At 53.5% G+C, this 18,157-nt stretch overlaps 1 protein-coding gene across 2 annotated transcripts in view; it reads right to left on the bottom strand.

The window, feature by feature from the left end:
* KIAA1522 (KIAA1522 ortholog) overlaps nt 1-18,157 on the bottom strand; it is a 35,717-nt gene that overhangs the window by 2,466 nt on the left and 15,094 nt on the right. Inside the window, exons 1-6 of one of the 2 annotated variants that reach the window (XM_053577124.1) lie at nt 17,156-17,351; nt 3,914-4,084; nt 3,758-3,813; nt 3,363-3,486; nt 2,659-2,775; nt 9-2,570 (exon numbers count right to left, since the gene is read on the bottom strand). In XM_053577124.1, the coding sequence (XP_053433099.1) occupies nt 9-2,570; nt 2,659-2,775; nt 3,363-3,486; nt 3,758-3,813; nt 3,914-4,084; nt 17,156-17,246 (3,121 nt within the window). In that variant the 5' untranslated portion in view covers nt 17,247-17,351. Of the gene's footprint in view, nt 1-8; nt 2,571-2,658; nt 2,776-3,362; nt 3,487-3,757; nt 3,814-3,913; nt 4,085-17,155; nt 17,352-18,157 lie in introns of those variants that run through there. The other variant, XM_053577123.1, reaches the window with a different exon arrangement.

Genomic DNA, 18,157 nt, shown 5'->3' with positions numbered 1-18,157 from the left:
CACAGTACCTGAGCCCATGGGAGCCATCTTCTCTGGGCCCACCAGCTGCACAGCACTTCCATTCTCCGCCAGCTCCCCCTTAGTCCTGTCCTCCGCGTGAGGGAGCCCATTGGTGGGAGGAGAAGTAAGGGACTCAGCCCGAGGAAAACTGGGGGATGTGGGTGGGGGGACTCCCACAGAAGGTTTGCGGGCCACGGGTGGAGGGGCCTTAGGTGACTTCTTTGGGACTTGGGGTGGTCGTTGCTCTGAGATGCTCCGAAGTTCAGCCACTAGGTTACGCTGGAGGTCAGCCCGGGTTTCTGGGGACACAGGCCGCTCAAACTGCAGCTTCTTAGTGCCCTTGGAGAAGATGAAACTAGCTGTAGAGGCAGGGGACTGAGGACACCGTGGCTCTGCCTCTGGTGGTCCATTGGGCTGGGCACTTGCGAGGCCTTCGCTGGCAGCCAGGCCGGAGGCCTTGAGTCGGACGGCAGCGTGGAGACCTGAGGAGGGGGCAGGCGCTGGGCTGGCCCGCCCCGATAGGGCCCTTCGCAGTGGCTTCTGGGGGGCCGACAGCCCTGATGCTAGGGTGGGAGTTCCTGTGGGAGTGCCCACAGAGCGCAGCCGCACCATCTGCAGGAGCGAGGGCGTGACCAGGGGGGCAGCAGCATCTTCCCTGGGCACCCCACTCTTGCTGCTGCCCACTGGTTCCTTTTGAGGGAGTTTCGCCAGAGGCCCTGACACAGAACTAGCAGGAGGTGGGGCTGGGGAAGCTGGAGGAGGGTCTGGGAGGCTGTGAGGCTGGCTCTGGGCAGAGGCAGTAGCTGAGGAGGGTGAAGCAACAAGGGAGCTGACAGGCTCTGGAGGGGCTGGAGGGCCTGCAGGCTCAGGGCCAGCCACAGAGAAGAAGGCCTCCTCGGGTGGGGGGAAGTCGGGCATGGAAAGGTCCTGCTCCTCAGGTGCAGGGGGTGGGGGTGGGGGCCAGTTGGGATCTTGGAGGGGCTCCTCAGCAGTCTCAGGGGCAGATAGTGCCTCCACCACCACCTCTGGCTTCTTAGTAGGTGGTGGGGGTGGATGATAAGATGGGGGTGGGGATGGTGGGGGTGATTTGTCTTTGGAGACAACAGGCGACTCTTGGGTGGAGGTCAAGGATGTCTGAGGAGTAGGAGGGCATTCAGGACTGGCATCAGAGGTGGAAACCAGCCCAGGAACTATGGCAGGAGCAGCTGGAGCAGGGGCAGCTTGGTTAGTGCTTTTGGGCTTGGAGGGAGGCGGGGAGAAGGGAGCAGGCACCTTGGGGTGAGGAGGTATGACAAACCTATCAGCCAGGATGGTTGACATTTGTGGCGTGGAGCGGTCTGAGGGGGCTGGGTCAGAGGAGGAGGAACACAGAGATGTCAGGGAAGAGGAGACAGAGGCCCCAGGAGATCGGAGGGAAGTGACACGCTCTGGCTTAGGGGGCTGGGCCTTTCCTGGGGAAGCAGAGGCACCAGCCAGACCCTTGGGTGGGAGGGTGGGGGTGCCACTTTGGCTCGAGTATCCACTGGAAGGTGAAAGCGTCCGTTCTGGGGAGCGTGGGGGGCGTCGAGAGCCACTTGGAGACAAGCCAGGTACCCAGCTGCCTGCAGAAGTGGGTGGACAGGGTGCTGCCCCAACCCCTTCTGACCCACCAGTGGTGGGTGGCCGAGGAAGCTGTGGCTGCTGCTTGCGTTCAGGCTTGGGAGGCAACCCTAAGGGCCCATCAGGTACCACAGAGCCCCGCTGATGGAGGGAGTAGGTCCGGCGGGGAGGGGGTGGAGGCCGCTTCATTTTCCGCAGGGACACACTCCGACCAGATAACTGCCCGCTACTCCGGATGCTGACACTGTCTGAGGCCTCCGCAGTGCTGCCCCCACTGGGGGACCCCCTCCCACTGCCCCCCTGGGGAGGCGGTGCCACACTATTGCTGGCTACAGAGCCTTCTGGCTGGTCCTCAGAGCCACCCTTAGAGGACAGGGTGGAACCGTCAGACACGATGGTTTCAGAGGACTGAGAGTGGCTCCAGGTGTCACTGGAGGAGGAAGGGTGGCGGCTGCGGGGCCGTGGACTAGAAGCCAAGGAAAAGCGCCCCAGTGAGCGGACAGAGGCAGGGCTAGCCGAGTGCAGGCTGCAGCGGCTCAGGGTGCGCAGGCTGCAGCGGCCCAGGGCCACCACGTCTACTGTGGGTGGCAGCACAGCATGTGGAATCAGCTTTGACAAATAGGTGGCCTGGGGCGAGATGGACATAGCTGGGCTCAGAGGCTCTGGTGGCCCTGCTCCTCCTGTCAGTCCAGGCACTGCTAAGGACATAGGCCGGATCAGTAGTGGGGGCCGGGCCCCTGTAGACCGGCCAACGAGCGTGTCATCCCGGTAGACACGATCAATGTGGCGCTGCAGCATAGCCTCTGTCTCAGTGCCGGCCTCTGCCTCTGCCTCCAGTGCCTGCAGGGACACTCGGGCCCCTATCCCTGAGGCCAGGCCTGCCGAGTGGCCATCCACTGTGGGGATACGCACAGCATCCCGAGGACCAGGAGGCTGAGGAGTACCTGGTGCCTCACGCTCGCTCCGCAGGCCTGGGATGGACAGGGATGAAGTAGGGTCAGCAGAGAGGAGTTGGCCAGGGCTCCCCACCCACCACCACTGCCCTGACCCAGGGCTCACCAAGCTCCTTCTGCACGTGCTGAGGCAGTCCCAACACTGTGCTCCTCCGCTCCCTCCGCCGTCGCCCCGACTTTCCAGATGATTTGGGAAATGAGTCATGGGGCCTGAAGGTGGAGCCTGGAGACCAGTCCAGGGGAGAAAAACTGTTACAAGAAAAGGACTCGGGATACATTCCCTAGAGCACTACTTTTATAGAATATTAATAAGAGCTCTGTGAGAAACGATTTCACAATCAACTAGGTATGGACAAAGCCGAGTTAAACAAAACTAGAGGCTTCTTTTCTGTAAAACTTCTGGAAGGCTACTAAGTCAACAATAATGGAATTTCCATTTAGTGATAACTTAGTGATCATATCACTATGTGTTAGCCAGCATACTAAACATTTGGCATTCATTCCAATAAGGTAATTACTATCTTCATTTTTATGGAAGATTAAACAGAATCTCAGAGAGGTTAAGGATTTGCCCAAGGTCGCACAGCTGTTAAGTAGCAACATCAGGCCTCAAACCCAGATTTTCTAATTCTTAACTGTCCTCCTTTATAGCTAGTGTGCACCAAGAAGCTCCAGGTGTTTCCTCAATTCAAAGAATCACAAAGCCTAGGGAAACTGGATTAGGAGGCAAAGACAAAGCCACAGGTGTGGGTATGAGCGGTGCTCACTATCTCCTCTCCCCTGCCCATGAAACCACTGATGAGCAGACACCTTTGCGCTGGATCATCTCTGAGCGGATGGAGAGAGCGTCCTCTGCCGTGGAGCTCTCAGCTGTGTACGATGTGGCCTGGCTGCAGAAGGAGATGCTGTCTTCATCTGGCCCTGTGCGGGAGAGCTATGGAGGAAGGAGGAGATGAGGCCCTGGCCTGGGTGGGCCGCCTGCTCAAGGCTCCCCCCTGGGACTTTTGACTGACAGTCCCCCCAGTATCACCTACCAGTGGGCAAGCATCAGCTACATCAACCCTAGACTCACCCTCAGGGGTCACTTAGTCTAGCCTTGCATCTCAGAAAACTGAGACCCAGAAAGCTTCAAAGACACTTGCCTGCCAGTGGTCAAACAGGGAGGGACAAGGAGAGTCGGGACTAAGCTTGGGCGCAGGACTCACCTGGACGCTCTGCGTGTCTCCATGGTCCCAGCCACCCTTGTTCTGTTTCTGTTTTTCTGGAAGACACCAGAAGGGTGTATTGGGTTAGGCCCTTGACCTTGAAAGCTGAAAGAGTAGGAGGGGAGGTAAGGGGAGGATGGGAAGGGGGAAGGTTACCTTGGTGCTGTAGGGAGCGGAGCCCCTCCTGGGCCTGAGTGTGCAGCTCCTCCAGGTGAGGTGGCCGCCCACTGGGGAAGAAGACATTGTCCTGGTGCTCATCCACTACAGACCCTGGCCCCTGGCCGGGCCCTACGCTTAGACGTTTGTCACTCTCAGCCTTGGCAGAGCCTAATGAGATGGAGGAGGAAGTGAGGCTCAAGGTATCTAGGCCCTGGAGATGCACAGGCATCACAACAGGTGCACTCCTATTCCCCAGACTGCACACAGTTTACATGCAGCACCCACTTCCCCAATCAGGACACAACCCCCAGTTCTGGGGCACACACTTAATACACACCCCAGTTACATACATGAACTATACCCAGGTGTACATATATCTGAGTACACACAGCACACACAGGGGATACAGGTCTACCGTATATGCACAACACCCCCAGGCTTTGGTGAGCTACACAAACAGAGGGCATCCAAGTATAAATACACACAGGTAACACCAAGCACACCCAGCTCCCACATACACACGACACCCACAGTCCCCACTCTGTATGTATGAAAACAGTACCCAAGTATATACACAGCTGTGTGTCCACGTCACTCAAGGCCACATGCAAGACACCCCTAGTATATATACAACTCACAGCAAATATATTGCTCTTGTCTCCATACCCCAAACCCACTTCACAGGAAAATAAGCCACCCTTTTCACACAACCCCTTGGCCCAGATCCAAGAGGAAGACACCATGAGAAAGTAAGAAGAAAAGCTGATGGGGTCATAACCAGATTCCCAAGAGACCCTGGGGCAGGAAAGGGGCAGACTAGGGATACAGCCTTTCAGGTCTCCTACTCACCCATGTGGCTGCCCCTTAGTGAAGGATGGGCAGGGGAGGTGAGAAGACCCAGGCCCCTCCTTCCTAGTCAGGAAACTCCAGTCTCTCTCAGGGGAATGGTCCCAGGTGTCCCCCTCTCCTGGAGGCCCTGGCCCTGGCCCCTGGTGCAGAGGAGTCAGGGATCCATTACAAAGGATCCTGTTACAAGCCCCGCCCATGGAGGGGTTGGTCATCTAATCCTGGGGATGGGGGCCTGTGTCAGCATTTTACTGCCCCAGCCCCCCTTTAAATGAAACCCACAACATAAGCAAAAGCACAGAGAAGGTCATGTGACCTTGGTAGCATCTTATAAAGGGACAGGAACAAAACAAGCCCTTTAAAGGGCCATGTCACAGGAACAGGGTCTTCTGTTCAGAAACCTGCTCTTCCTCCTTCCTCAGCCCATACTTTAGCAGCCAGAACTCCTGCCCCAGGGCATCACAGGAATCCCACAGATCGAAGCTGGAGAATCCCCAACAGATCTGGTCAGATCATTTCTCAGTCTCCAGATTCTACAAGTTGTGGAAACAGGTTCAAACAGTAAAGGCCTTGCCTGACATCACCCAACAAACAGGAGTGATACACAGCCAGGACTAAACTCTGAGTTTTCAGAGGGAAGTCCTAGATCACATACAGACTGGGACCTCCAGACCCCACAAAGTCCAATAAACACTTGCCTCAGCCTATAGGCGCCCACCACAAAGCCCAGCTATTTTTTTTGTTGCAGTTTGGCTGGGAGCCAGATTCAAACCCGCCACCCTCTGTATTTGGGGCCGGCGCCCTACTCACCAAGACACAGGAGCCACCCTGGCCCCTCTGTCTTAATGCAGGTCTGAAAGCCCGGATCCTAGGAGAAGGAAATGGGCACAGGCCCCTCCCTCCAAAACTTCTCCACCTCCAGGCTCTAAACCTGATTTCCTTGGCCAAGCTCCTCACTGCCAGGGTAGTCTCTGCTCCCCACATCCCATCCTCCCCTGCACACTGAGATGACCCAGGGAGAAGCAGCCCTCTATCTCAACTGCGGTATTGGGCTGCACCCAGTAAAGTGTGGGTAGCCCCGCAGGGAAGCAGTCTTTTAGGAGGGCTGCAGGCTTCAAGGTCAGAAACACCTGGATCCATCCTCTCAAGCACAAGCAGAGCCCACACAAAGGCAGCCACAACAAAGCCGCTGGACAAAAGCACATCACTGGCGGACATTCTGGCCTCATTACTTGCCCCCATGCCCCACCCCATTACTCTTTCCCGGCATTGATCCCCCCTCATTCTACAGGAGGGTCCGGCAAAGGGAAAAGTTAAGGATCCCTCCCCTCCCCCTACAGCCACACCCACTCACCCTTCTTCTTAATGAGCCCAAAGAGCACCGGGAGGTGGCGGCCCAGGAACACCACCATGACTGCAGGCACCACTAGAGACTGTTTCCTACTCCAGCCTTTCCTGATGTCCCACGGTAACCCAGCACTAAGGGGACGTTGAGCCCTCCAGCCCAGCCGCGGAGGCAGAGCGCGGGCATCAGGCAGAGGAGGGGGAGGGGCTGCTCTCCAGGTCCTCCTCCCACCCTCGACACTGATCCCGCCCATCTGCCGACCCCGCCCCCCAAGTGGAAACTGAGGCCTGCCGTCTGTGAGTGCTCTGCTCCAGTGGAGAATTTGACGAGGAGGACCGGAAAACCTCAATGCCAGGGGCAGATCACTAACCCTGCCCCCCACATCCTCATCTAAATACTCAGGAGCCAGAGCTAAGGCAGGGGTCCCTGCGCCAGATGGTAGGTGGAAAGGCTCCTAGACTAGACTTGGCATGGTGCCCACCCCAAGCCCTCCTGGCTACTGAGGGTAATTCTCTGCTGAGCTCAGAGCATCAGCAGTCGGGGAAGAGCCCGGGGGTGCCTGTGGGGATAACAAGGCTGTGGGCAGAGGCCCCTGAAGGGGTAGGACTGGCACAGGGCAGAGTACTGGGAAACTGGGGAGATAGCCAGAGCAGAATCACAGTGGCTGGTGGCAACAACCCCTCATATATATGTTCAGTCCCATACTTTGCAAAGGACTTTCTTCCCACTTTTGCAATGTAATATCAGAAGCAGAGAAGCATAGTAAACTCTGCAAGGTTACATGGCAGAGGCAAGACTTCAAAGCAGATTTCTTGCTTTCCCAGCCCAGGATTCTGCTCGCTGACCCCACTATGTGACTCCATGATTCTGTGCTGGATCCATCACCAGGCAGGGAGAACAGCATTAGCCAAGAACTAGCTCACGCCTGTAATCCTAAAACTCTGGGAGGCTGAAGCGGGAGGATTGCTTGAGCTCAGGAGTTCAAGACCAGGCTGAACAACAGCAAGACCACATTTCTACTAAAAATAGAAAAATTTGCCTGGCGTGGTGGGCACCTGTAGTCCCAGCTACTCAGGAGGCTGAGGCTCAAGGATTGCTTGAGCCCAGGAGTTTGAGCTTGCTGTAAGCTAGACTGAGGCCATGAAACTCTTGCCTATGTAAAAAAAAAAAAATAGGGCCAAGCATGGTGGCTCAAACCTGTAATCCTAGCACTCTGGGAGGCCAAGGCAGGTGGATTGCCTGAGCTCAAAAGTTCAAGACCAGCCTGAGCCAGAACAAGACCCCATCTCTAAAAATAGTCAGGCACTGTGGCAGGTGCCTGTAGTGCCAGCTACTCAGGAGGCTGAACCACTTGAGCCCAAGAATTTAAAGTTGCTGTGCACCATCACGCCAAAGTACTCTACCTAAGGCAACAATGTGAGACTCTGTCTCCAAAAAAAAAGTCAGAAGGTAGGAGGGTAGGAGAAGGGAGCAGTACTGGGAGGGAAGTCAGGTCCAGGTTCAAATCCATGTCCATTACACACAAGTCATAACCTCACATGAAAACAAGGCCAGTAAGGTCGGGCATGAAAAAAAAAAAAAAGATGGGGCATGGTGGCTCATACCTGTAATCCTAACACATGGGAGGCCGAGGCGGGTGAATCGCCTGAGCTCACAGGTTGGAGACCAGCCTGAGCTAGAACTAGACCCCTGTCTCTTAAATAGCTAGGTGTTATAGTGGGCACCTGTAGTCCCAGCTACTTGGAAAGCTGAGACAAGAGAATTGCTTGAGCCCAAGAGTTTGAGGTTGCCGTCAGCTATGACGCCAGGGCACCCTACCAAGGGCGACAAAGTGAGATTCTGAGAAAGAAAAGAAAGAAAGAAAGAAAATGAGGCCAATAATCCCCCTTTATAAAATTTTTGTATCCATTTCTTTGATCAGCAAACATCTATTAAGCTAGTACTAGGGGCTACAGTTATTAGAGGAGAACTTAACTTGTTCAGTGGTATATCCCCAGTGCCTTGGCACATGCTATGAGTTCAATAAATATTTGATGAATGCATAGATGAGGTAAACGGTGTAATTTTAGGTAGTGAAGACTACGGAACTGTGGCAGGAAGGGGAGGCCTTTAGATGGGGTGTCAAGAAAAACCCTTCTAAGAAAAGGATGTTGGACCTGAAGCGTGAATAATGACAAGCCAGCCAGGGCAGGTACTGGGGGCAGAGCCTTCTAAACGGGCAACAGTATGTATTTTAAAGGCCTTGAGGCAGGAGTGCTGGGTTTCCAGGAACAGAGAGAGGCCAGTGTGGCTAAAGAACTGAGCGAGGGAAGGAATGGCAAGAGATGGAATCAAAGGAGGGCAAGAGGCAGATCAGCTCGGGTCCCATAGGCTTGGAGGGTTTTCGCTAGGAAGTGACACTGTTAAAAAAAAATCGGGGTGGTGCCTGTGGCTCAAAGGGGTAGGGCAACGGCCCCATATGCCGGAGGTGGTGGGTTCAAACCCAGCCCCAGCCAAAAAAAAAAAAAAAATCACGGTGGCACCTGTGGCTCAGTGGGTAGGGAAGCCCCATATACCAAGGGTGGCAGATTCAAACCCTGCCCCAGCCAGCTAAAACAGCAATGAGAATTGCAACAAAAAATAGCCAGGCTTTGTGGCGGGCACTCGTAGTCCCAGCTACTTGGGAGGCTGAGGCAAAAGAATCACTTAAGCCCAAAAGTTTGAGGTTGCTGTGAGCTGTGATGTCACAGCCCTCTACTGAGGGTAAGATAGTAAGGCTCTGTCTCAAAAAAATAAATAGGCTCAGCACGGATAGCTCAAGTGGCTAGGGCGCCAGCCACATACACTGGGTTTGAATCCAGCCCAGGCCTGCCAAACAACAACAAAAACTACAACCAAAAAATAGCCAGGCGTTGTGGTGGACGTCTGTAGTCCCAGCTACTTGGGAGGCTGACGCAAGAGAATCGCTTAAGCCCAAGAGTTTGAGGTTGCTGTGAGCTGTGACACCACAGCACTCTACCAAGGGTGACAGCTTGAGACTCTGTCTCAAAAATAAATAAATAAATAAATAAATCCCTCTGGCAACTCTAAAAAGCATAGCAAAAACTGAGAGTTTGTGAACTACATACAGTGCTGGACCCCAAACTCACCTGAGGACATCCCTCCCTCTTAGCACCTTTCTCTCTGACTCCCCAGAGATCTAAGAATTCTCAGTGGTTCCCAAGCTCCTTCCCAGTTTGCCACATTTGCCCCCCACCTTAGCACTGGCCTCACACAGTCCACTCACACACAAAGCAGAGCCCTCCTACTCTGGAGAACAAAAATTTGTATAACTGCAGTAAGGCGCCAGCCCCATATACCGAGGGTGGCAGGTTCAAATCCGGCCCTGGCCGAACTGCAACAAAAAAATAGCTGGGCGTTGTGGCGGGCGCCTGTAGTCCCAGCTGCTTGGGAGGCTGAGGCAAGAGAATCGCGTAAGCCCAGGAGTTGGAGGTTGCTGTGACATGTGTGATGCTACAGCACTCTACCAAGGGCCATAAAGTGAAACTCTTGTCTCTACAAAAAAAAAAAAAAAAATTGTGGAACTGGATAGTATATATCAACAAATCATTGAAATCTGAAAAACAATCCTAAGTAGGTGTTTTTATTCCCATTTTAAAGATGAGGAAATAGAGGCCAGAGAGGGCAAGCATTATAAAGCGGCCCCCCCCATCTCCACTGTATGGCAGAGCAGCATTTCAACTCAGAACATTTTGAATCCAAAAGCCATGCTCTGACCCAGCTACAAACCTGATCTCCTTTCTGAACAAGGGTCAGAGACCCCTTCATCTCTACAAATCAGGTTTCTGGACCACCTAGTGCCCTTCTTGTTCTACTCTTCTGTCAGACCCATCACCCCTCTTATCAGTCCCATGCAAACAGAAAAGAGCAGTAGACCAACACTTGTAGGGTGTTTAATTCATCCCAGGCACCATGCCAGGTCCTGGTGGAAGGCAAAATTCCTCACGCATCTTGGAACAGCTCTTCAAGGCAGGTACTCTCCTAGTAATCAATCATGGACCTGTGAGGCCAAGAGAGCTAGGTGACTTCCAAAGGTCTGGCTGGCTTCAAAACTGAAGCCTTTAACTACACAGGGCAGTCAACTTCAGCTTCCCCCTGACCAGGATAACTAAGGGTTGAGCTCCTGCCAAGTTAGGGGTGGGGGAACATCAGCTCATCAAGGTCCCAGGCCCCTGTGGCAGTCAGGGCCACAGATGCAAATTCCCCAGCAATCCAAGGCTCTCACACTTGATAACATCTGGTTGCCCCAGCAACACCCCTTCCCCACCTACCTACCCACAGTCTGCCCAGAGCCATAGCCTCACTAAGCCACCCCAAGTCTACACACCTGTGACTTGCTTGGAGAGGAGCTCACCAACCTCCCAGGTAGGGGAAGAGAGGGACTCCTCAAAAAGAAAGTAAGGTCCAGAGAGTAGAAAGACCTTGCCCAAGGCCACACTTAATAGTCCCTGTTCCAGTGCTTTCTGCCCAGGCAGGGTAGAGGTACAGCCTTGGGCTGAGGCCATGAGGGCACTCCAGGAAACACACACACAAGCTCCTGAGTTCAGATATAGCCCACCAGAGCAAGTACTCAGGAATGCACCTCCAGAATGTCCCACAGGGGTCACCTACACACATGGGCACTCTCAGGACCACACCCACAAAGCACACCTAGGCCACCCTAGTCAAAGCCCTCCTCATCCATGAGCAACTGCACAGACTCACACAGTGCCTGCTAAGAGGCTGCGTGTACAGAAAGACAGGTGCATGCATCCTCCACTCAGGGGCTTTCCTGAGCCCTTGGGACAGGAAGGAATGAGGGGGAGAATCCCTGCCACCCAAGGCCAGGCACATGCGCATACAGGCACACACTGTTTTGCCAATATCCTCCATGGGGTAAAGCCTCAACATGCCCCATTCCAGAGCAAGGGGTGGGGGTGGTGGCACGCCCACAGCTGGGCAGGCCTGACTCAGGGGAGAAGAATGAGGGGGGAGGGCACAGCTGTCCAGGTGGCCTTGCTCAGGAACCTCCGATCAAGTTGAATCCAACCTTTTGGATTCAAGTTGTTCTGAGGTGAAATGCTACTCTGCTATTTATACAGTGGAGATAGGAGGACAGCTTTATAAATAAGCTTGCCTTCTCTGGCCTCCATTTCCTTGTCTGTAAAATGGGAATAAAAACACCTGCTTCTTAGGATTGTTCAGATTTCAATGATTTGTTGATGTATTCTATCTAGACCAGACCCCACCCCCACTCCTGCTCCTGTCTTAAGTGCTCCTGGCCAGTCCATGAGCCAGGATTCAAGGTATTCACAGGCCTTTCGTCTCAATTCCTCACTGTACAGGTGGACAAAGAAGGCCCAGAGGGAGCCAGGGCCTTCCCCAGGAGGCAGGAGCAGACCCAGAGCATTTGTAGATTCTATTCCCACAGCAACAAGACAAAGGGAAATGAACATAAAGTTTCAGGTGGAACTTCAGTTCTCAAAACACTTTCTCTTCTATAGTCTCACAAACCACACCCAACAAGAAACCTGAAAGGCAGGAGTAAAGTTTCCTTTTTCAAATGAGCACTAGGAGGCTCCAGGGAAAGTGACTTACTTGCTCAAGGTCACCCAACCCTGAACTGGCACATCACAGATCTGAACCTGGATCCAAAAGCTTTAGTGATCCTTTAGGATCTCAGATCCTAAGTCTGAGAAAATGTGTAAGGGGGTGCCACAGCCTCAATCTCCAACCAAATAAAGGGGAGGTCTACATCCCACCTCTGCAGGAGAGTCCCCTCCCACCTCCCCTACATGTCCAGCCCCACCCTAGCGGCCCCACCCCAGAAAGGACAGAGCTGACCGGCTAGTTCTAAAGTAAATATTGGGGGCCAGGGAGTGCCTGGAGCAGGGAGGGTAGGATCCCATCCCACAGGGTGCCCTGGGGGTGCAGGCAGTAAGTAGCACAGGGAGGAATTAGCTACGATAATATTAATAAATGTCATAATGAGTTTCTGGGCCAGTATTTGCTCCCAACAATGACATAATAATCCCTTTCGGCCAGGGCGCAATTTTGACTTTCCAAAGCCCTTTCCTTTGTTCCTTCAAGGCATGATTATCCTTTTTTATGGATGCCAGAGAGGCAGCCACCATGAAGTCAGAGAAGAAAAGGTCTGGCCTCTAGGCCTTGGACAAATGAATCGACCTCTCAGAGATTCAGTCTCCTCACCTGTAAAGAGGAACTAATACCTGCTTCACAGAGTGCCTGGAAAAGTTAAAGAAAGCCACACAACCAAGTGTGGACACAAAGTGTTGTAAGCAAAGGAGCCTCCACCTCTCCAGGGTGTAAGGGTGAGGACAGGACTCTCTTGGGTCCTCTGGCTTTCCAACTTACAAGACAAAAAATAACAAGCTGGATTTATCGAATGCCGAGTGAACGAGATACTCATGGTCTCATTAAATCCCCCTTATCATATCCTCAATAGTCAGTGACTTGCCCAAGGTCACACTGCCAGTAATGGCAGTCAAGATGCAGCCCAGCTCTGACTGGCTGCAAAACATTCTTCCTTTGCCACTAGAGGCCTCCTCTCCCACCCACTTCCGGGAGTTCTCTCCAAGTCTCAAGTGGCATTAAGGGCCATTAAGATAAGGTCTGATAAGGAACACTTAACATCAGCTCCCTATCTCTCCTCAGTGATGCTCCCTCCCCTCCCCCAGCAGCCCTAATTCCCCAGCTTGGGAGGAAAGGGAAGTCCACGCCCAGACCAGGTATCTCACTGCCCTAGGAGTCAGGAGTCCCAGGCACTGTCCTTTTCTGGCCTCAATTTGTCTGTAATGTGGGAGGGTTGGAGAGAAGATCTCTAAAGAGCCCTCAGCATGGGTAACCCTGCTATTAGAAGAAAGGGGAGCAGGGTGGTGCCTGTGGCTCAGTGAGTAGGGCGCCGGTCCCATATGCCGGAGGTGGCGGGTTCAAACCCAGCCCCGGCCAAAAAAAAAAAGAAAAAGAAAGGGGAGCAGTTCCCACTTTATGTCACGGACTGGGGCAGCAAGAGGATTAAGCTTATCTCAGATCCCTCAGGGCTTCCATAAGCAAGTCTCCCACTAAGAAAGGTGAGAAGACACAGCAGGATGAGGGAGATGGCTTTCTCCCAGCTGTGGAACCTACCAAAGACCCTGCATTCTCCAGGAGACCCTCTGGACTTTCCTGTCTAGAGGCAAGGAGAGGGATGAAAAGAAAGTCAGGGGCGGCGCCTGTGGCTCAGTGAGTAGGGCGCCAGCCCCATACGCCAAGGGTGATGGGTTCAAACCCAGCCCCGGCCAAACTGCAACAAAAAAAAAAGCCAGGCGTTGTGGTGGGCGCCTGTAGTCCCAGCTGCTTGGGAGGCTGAGGCAAGAGAATCGTGTAAGCCCAAGAGCTGGAGGTTGCTGTGAGCCGTGTGACGCCACGGCACTCTACCGAGGGCGGTACAGTGAGACTCTGTCTCTACAAAAAAAAAAAAAACAGAAAAGAAAGTCAGCCACTGGGTGGGTCCTTCCCTCAGACTCTTCACCTGAAGAATGGGAACAATAAATACATACATCCGGAAGGAGGCCTCCATGTGTAAAGCCTGACAGCACAATGCGTGGGAACCAGAGGGTGATAAAGCAGGCGGGGACAGTGGGTGAGTCTCCCTGGCTCCAGATTCACATCCTCCTCCCAACCTGCCCAGAACTAGGTGCCCACCTGCCTGGGGAGGAGAAGTGAGGATTGGGTTGGATGCCACAAGGCCAAACACTCTCAGCAGGCTACAGTGTTTTTGCAGCAGTGGAGAGGCTTTGTCTTCTCTACCTTCACCCTTCCCTAGCCTCCAAGGGCGTTTGATCTGCTGGATCAATCCTTCCTGAAGTCTTAGTTTCCCCTTCCCACTTCCTCATTTCCATCTGCCCCCCCCCCCCAGCTAGGGGGAAAGGAGCCTTCAACACTTAGTCCTCAATCCCTCCCCCTCCCCCACTGCATTTCCCCCAACTTGTGTTCTCCACAGTCTAAACCCCCAAGCCTCAGACTTTCTTTGCCCAGAGGACCCACAAGCTTCTCCATCATCAAATGACACCAACCTATCCATAAACTGATTAAAGGCACAAGTTTGTAATCTGACAGGTTTAAGTTTGAATCAAGATTCAGCCCCTCTGTGTGGCCATGGGCAAGTGACTGTGCTTCTCTGAGCTCTAGCTTCTTCATCTTAAAATGGGGAGAATAAAAGCTTCTCACTTGTTGGACTGTTGAAGGGCAATCAAAGGATAAATGGATTGATCCTTGGAAAGGGTCAGCACAGAGCCTTATTTTTATTTCTGCTACCATCCCCAGCCAAGTAACCTCAAGCACAGAAGCCTTCACAGCCTTCTCTGGCCTTTACTCCCAATAATTGATTAATACCAGGTCTTAGCCTCAACCCTGTCCCCAGCCCTTACTTCATCACCTCTCCCCTGGATTACTGCAATGGCCTCTGAGCTTCTACTCTCATCACTCCACCCCCCAACCTGTCCTTCCTGCACCTTCCTCCTCCCTGGAGCCATAACCACTTTTGTAGGCCCCTCCCTTGCTCAGACACCTTCACTAGCTCCCTGTGGCCCATGGACTCCAACCCTTTCTGCCCTCCCACACTCTCTCCCTCTTCCCTCACAGACTAATCAAATGAATAAGTACTCAAGCTCTAGTCTCCACCTAGGCCTGTGACAACAGAAGCTGAAGAGGCCTTAGAATTGTGAGCACAAGTAAAACCAAAGGGATTTAAGTTTACATTCACAATGGAACCTCTTCTCCCAGACACAAGGAAGGTCCCTCAACTACTTTTCTCTCCAATCTGCATACTCAGTCTCAACTCCATGCCTTTGCTCGTGACCATACCCTAACAGCTGAAACAAATCCCTAGTCATTTAATTGTCTCACTTAATCAACAATTCATGACTAATTCCAATCCTGCAGTTATTTCAAAGGCCAAATTAGGAGCAACTCCTCAGTTTTCTAAAGCTGACCCCAACCCAGAAGCTTTTTGACATATAGCCTATAATATTTCCCGGCCCCTACACTTACTTCTGTCTTGTATTGATACTGCTTTCTAGTTTTTTCTAAACACCTCAAAGCTTGGTTGACCCTTAAGTTGCTGCAGGACTAGACCTGCACAAAAGCTGCAAGGAGCCCCAGGCCTCTTCCTCAAGGGCCAGTGGGCAAGAGACTAACAAACACAGCCTTCTTATCTTCTATCTCCTCCATCACAAATGGTCACAAGTCTGGGTCCACAGTTGATTCTCAGGAAACCATCAGAGCAGAGCAGCCATCAGAGGAGAAATGAGGGGACTCAGCCCTACCTACTCAGTGCAGATTCTAGCAGAGAGAGTTGGACACAGCCAGGGCTTCACCACTGTGGGAGCAGGGAGAGTACTGGAAGGTCCTGGGGTCCTTCATCATTCATCTTATGAAAAGTCCTCAAAGAGCCTACCTTAACTTGATTAATTAACCCTTTTTCTATTGTTATTTTGATTATCATTACTATTCCTCAAACCACCATAGGCAAAGCGTCTTGCACAAGGTCCCTTTCCCCGGACCCGGAGGACCGTAGTCTCTTCACCCAGGAAATGGCTAGGAACTGTAAGAAGTCAACAAAGCTAAATTCCCCTGATTTCAGAGACATTCCCCCTATAAGGGGGGTTAAGGGGTCCAGAAAAGCAAAAGGAATCTCTTCAAGGTCGCCAGAGTCTGTACCAGAGCCACATTGAGAATATAGGCCCCCTACTTCCCAGCCCAGGCTCTTTCCATCACCCCCTACAATGGAGCGATGAGATCATCAGGCTCTGGTTCTGAACCTCTAGGAATGTGGGCCATCCTGGGAATACACCAGTGGATTCTCTCCCCACTGCAGGGCTCTCCCACAGCAGGGGCCCCTCCACGCCACCTCCTCAGAGACTCTCTCACTTCCCCAAACCAGCAGGTACCCCTAGGAGTACCTGCCTCTGTTGAAAATTTCCTACCTTGGGGAAGGGCTTGTTGGAGCCATTACCCTGCCCCTCCACCCTTTCTGGATTCACCAGGTGAGAAAACTAAGCACCCTCAATGGCCCCTCCTCCAGCACCCCTTAGGATTCTTTTGGGGATACCCCAAACTGCCACATATGTAGGAGGAAACCTAGAATCCCATCTTCCAACCCTGGGATTGGAGGCTCCCCCCATTCCCTCCCCTCCCCCTTGGAAGCTGGAATGTGACCCGCGGAAGGATCCCGCAGCAGCCGGGAAGGCTGCGTTCCAGCTTGGTGGCTGCATTGAAAGGGGGGGATGCGGCGGCGATCGCGGGGACCGCAGGGGGTGGAGGGGGGACGGGGAGAGCCGCGATGGCGCGGGTGGGGGTAGGGAGGGAGCCAAGAAAACCAGTCCGACTCCCAATCGCGCCAGATGGAGGCGGTCCCGAGCCTTCAGCCCAGGGTTTCCGGCTTCTCCCCTCCACCTTTGTCTCCCCTCCTCCTGCAAACTTTCAGCCTGTTGGGGGCTAAGACTCGGGAAACAAGTGTGTGTGTGCACTAGTGCCTTAGGGTCCGCCTGTGAGCCAGAATGTGAGTCACAGTTGTGCAAGTGTGTACACGTGTGCCCAAGACTCTGGGCAACTATAGCTACATGACCGATGTGTGTGAACGATTGTGTGTGTCTGCCCCTGTGTCTGAATATGTGCGTGGATGCCGTTCGTGTGGCTATGTAAACCGCAGGCATAGGTACATGTGTACCTATGTCTCAGAATCTGTGGAACCTACTGCAATAGTGTGAATGTTGATTTTGTGCCTTCAAGTCCGAACATCTGAGTGGGTGTTATGTATGTGACTGTAAACTGCGAACATGTACCCGTGCCCACCCGTTGGTATTACTGTGTACGTGTGTCCCTGTGTGCATGTGAGGGGTGGGGTCTGCGCGGAACTCCGGGCTCCCCACATTCACACCCACCAGGCCCCGGGAGGGGGCAGCAGCAGTAGCGACCGCTGCAGCAGAGACCTTCCTCCACGTCTGCCCCGCCCCCACTCTGGCCCCTACCTGCCGGCCGCTTCGCCGACCGCCCGAACCGCCAGAAACTGCGGGCCCGGGGACCGCTGGGGGCCTTCCTCTTGTGGTGTGAGTTGCCCATGGCGGGCGTGGGAGCCGGCGCGGGAACCCAAGTGCGGCCCAGCCAGCCCGGCCGCCGGGCCCGCAGCCCCGGGAGGGAGGCAGCGCGACGCGCGGGCGGACACCACAGTCGCCCCCAGCCCCAGCTCAGCCACACCCCCGAGCTCTGCGGCCAATGGCGAGGCAGAGGAGGGGCTGGATCGGGGGCAGGGCCTGGCGCGCATCCCGTCGGCTCCGCCCTCCGGACCTGGGAGACTAGCGAGCTTGCCCAGCCCAACGCTCTCAGGCAAAGGAAGGGCGGGTCCAGGTGGGGCAGACGGGTCGCGTCACTCACTCTCCCAACCTAGAGCTTGCCAGAGGAGTGCAGCGGCGCTGGGAGAACTGGGACATGGCTCCACACAGGTAGGTCTCAAGCCCTGCCGCTGCTAGGGCCCACCAGCCACTACCCCGTGAGTGTCACGTGCCTGTGTATACAAATGTGTTGAATTATTTCTGTAGCTATGTTGTTCAAAATAAAAGTAGATAAAATAACAGTCAGGCGCTATGCTGATTGCATTCATTCATTGCCTATCATTTCATCCACAGACTACTGTGTTAAGTTAGATACCTTTATAATATCCGTTTACAGACAGGGAAGTTGAGGTTCCTTGAAGTCAACTGACCCAAAGTGAAACATTAAGCTACAGAGCCAAGACTCAAACCCAGCTGGCTCTGATATCTACTGCTCCATGCTACCACCTCTCCAGTTTATGTGTCTCTGCATGACTTTGAAGACATGTAATTGGACATCTGTTTGTAATTATGTGCTTGAATGTTGGCTGTGTAAGTTGTATACCTATTTATGTATCTGTGATCCTCCACATGTGGGTATCTCTGTGTGTAATCAACTGTGCATGCCTGTATCCATATAATTGAGTCTGTTTTCATTTCTAG

The sequence above is a fragment of the Nycticebus coucang genome, chromosome 22, assembly GCF_027406575.1.
Source record: "Nycticebus coucang isolate mNycCou1 chromosome 22, mNycCou1.pri, whole genome shotgun sequence".
In the NCBI taxonomy this organism is placed as follows: domain Eukaryota; kingdom Metazoa; phylum Chordata; class Mammalia; order Primates; family Lorisidae; genus Nycticebus; species Nycticebus coucang.
Note: the sequence above shows the minus strand (reverse complement) of the source record. Positions and strands in the feature narration are given on the sequence as shown.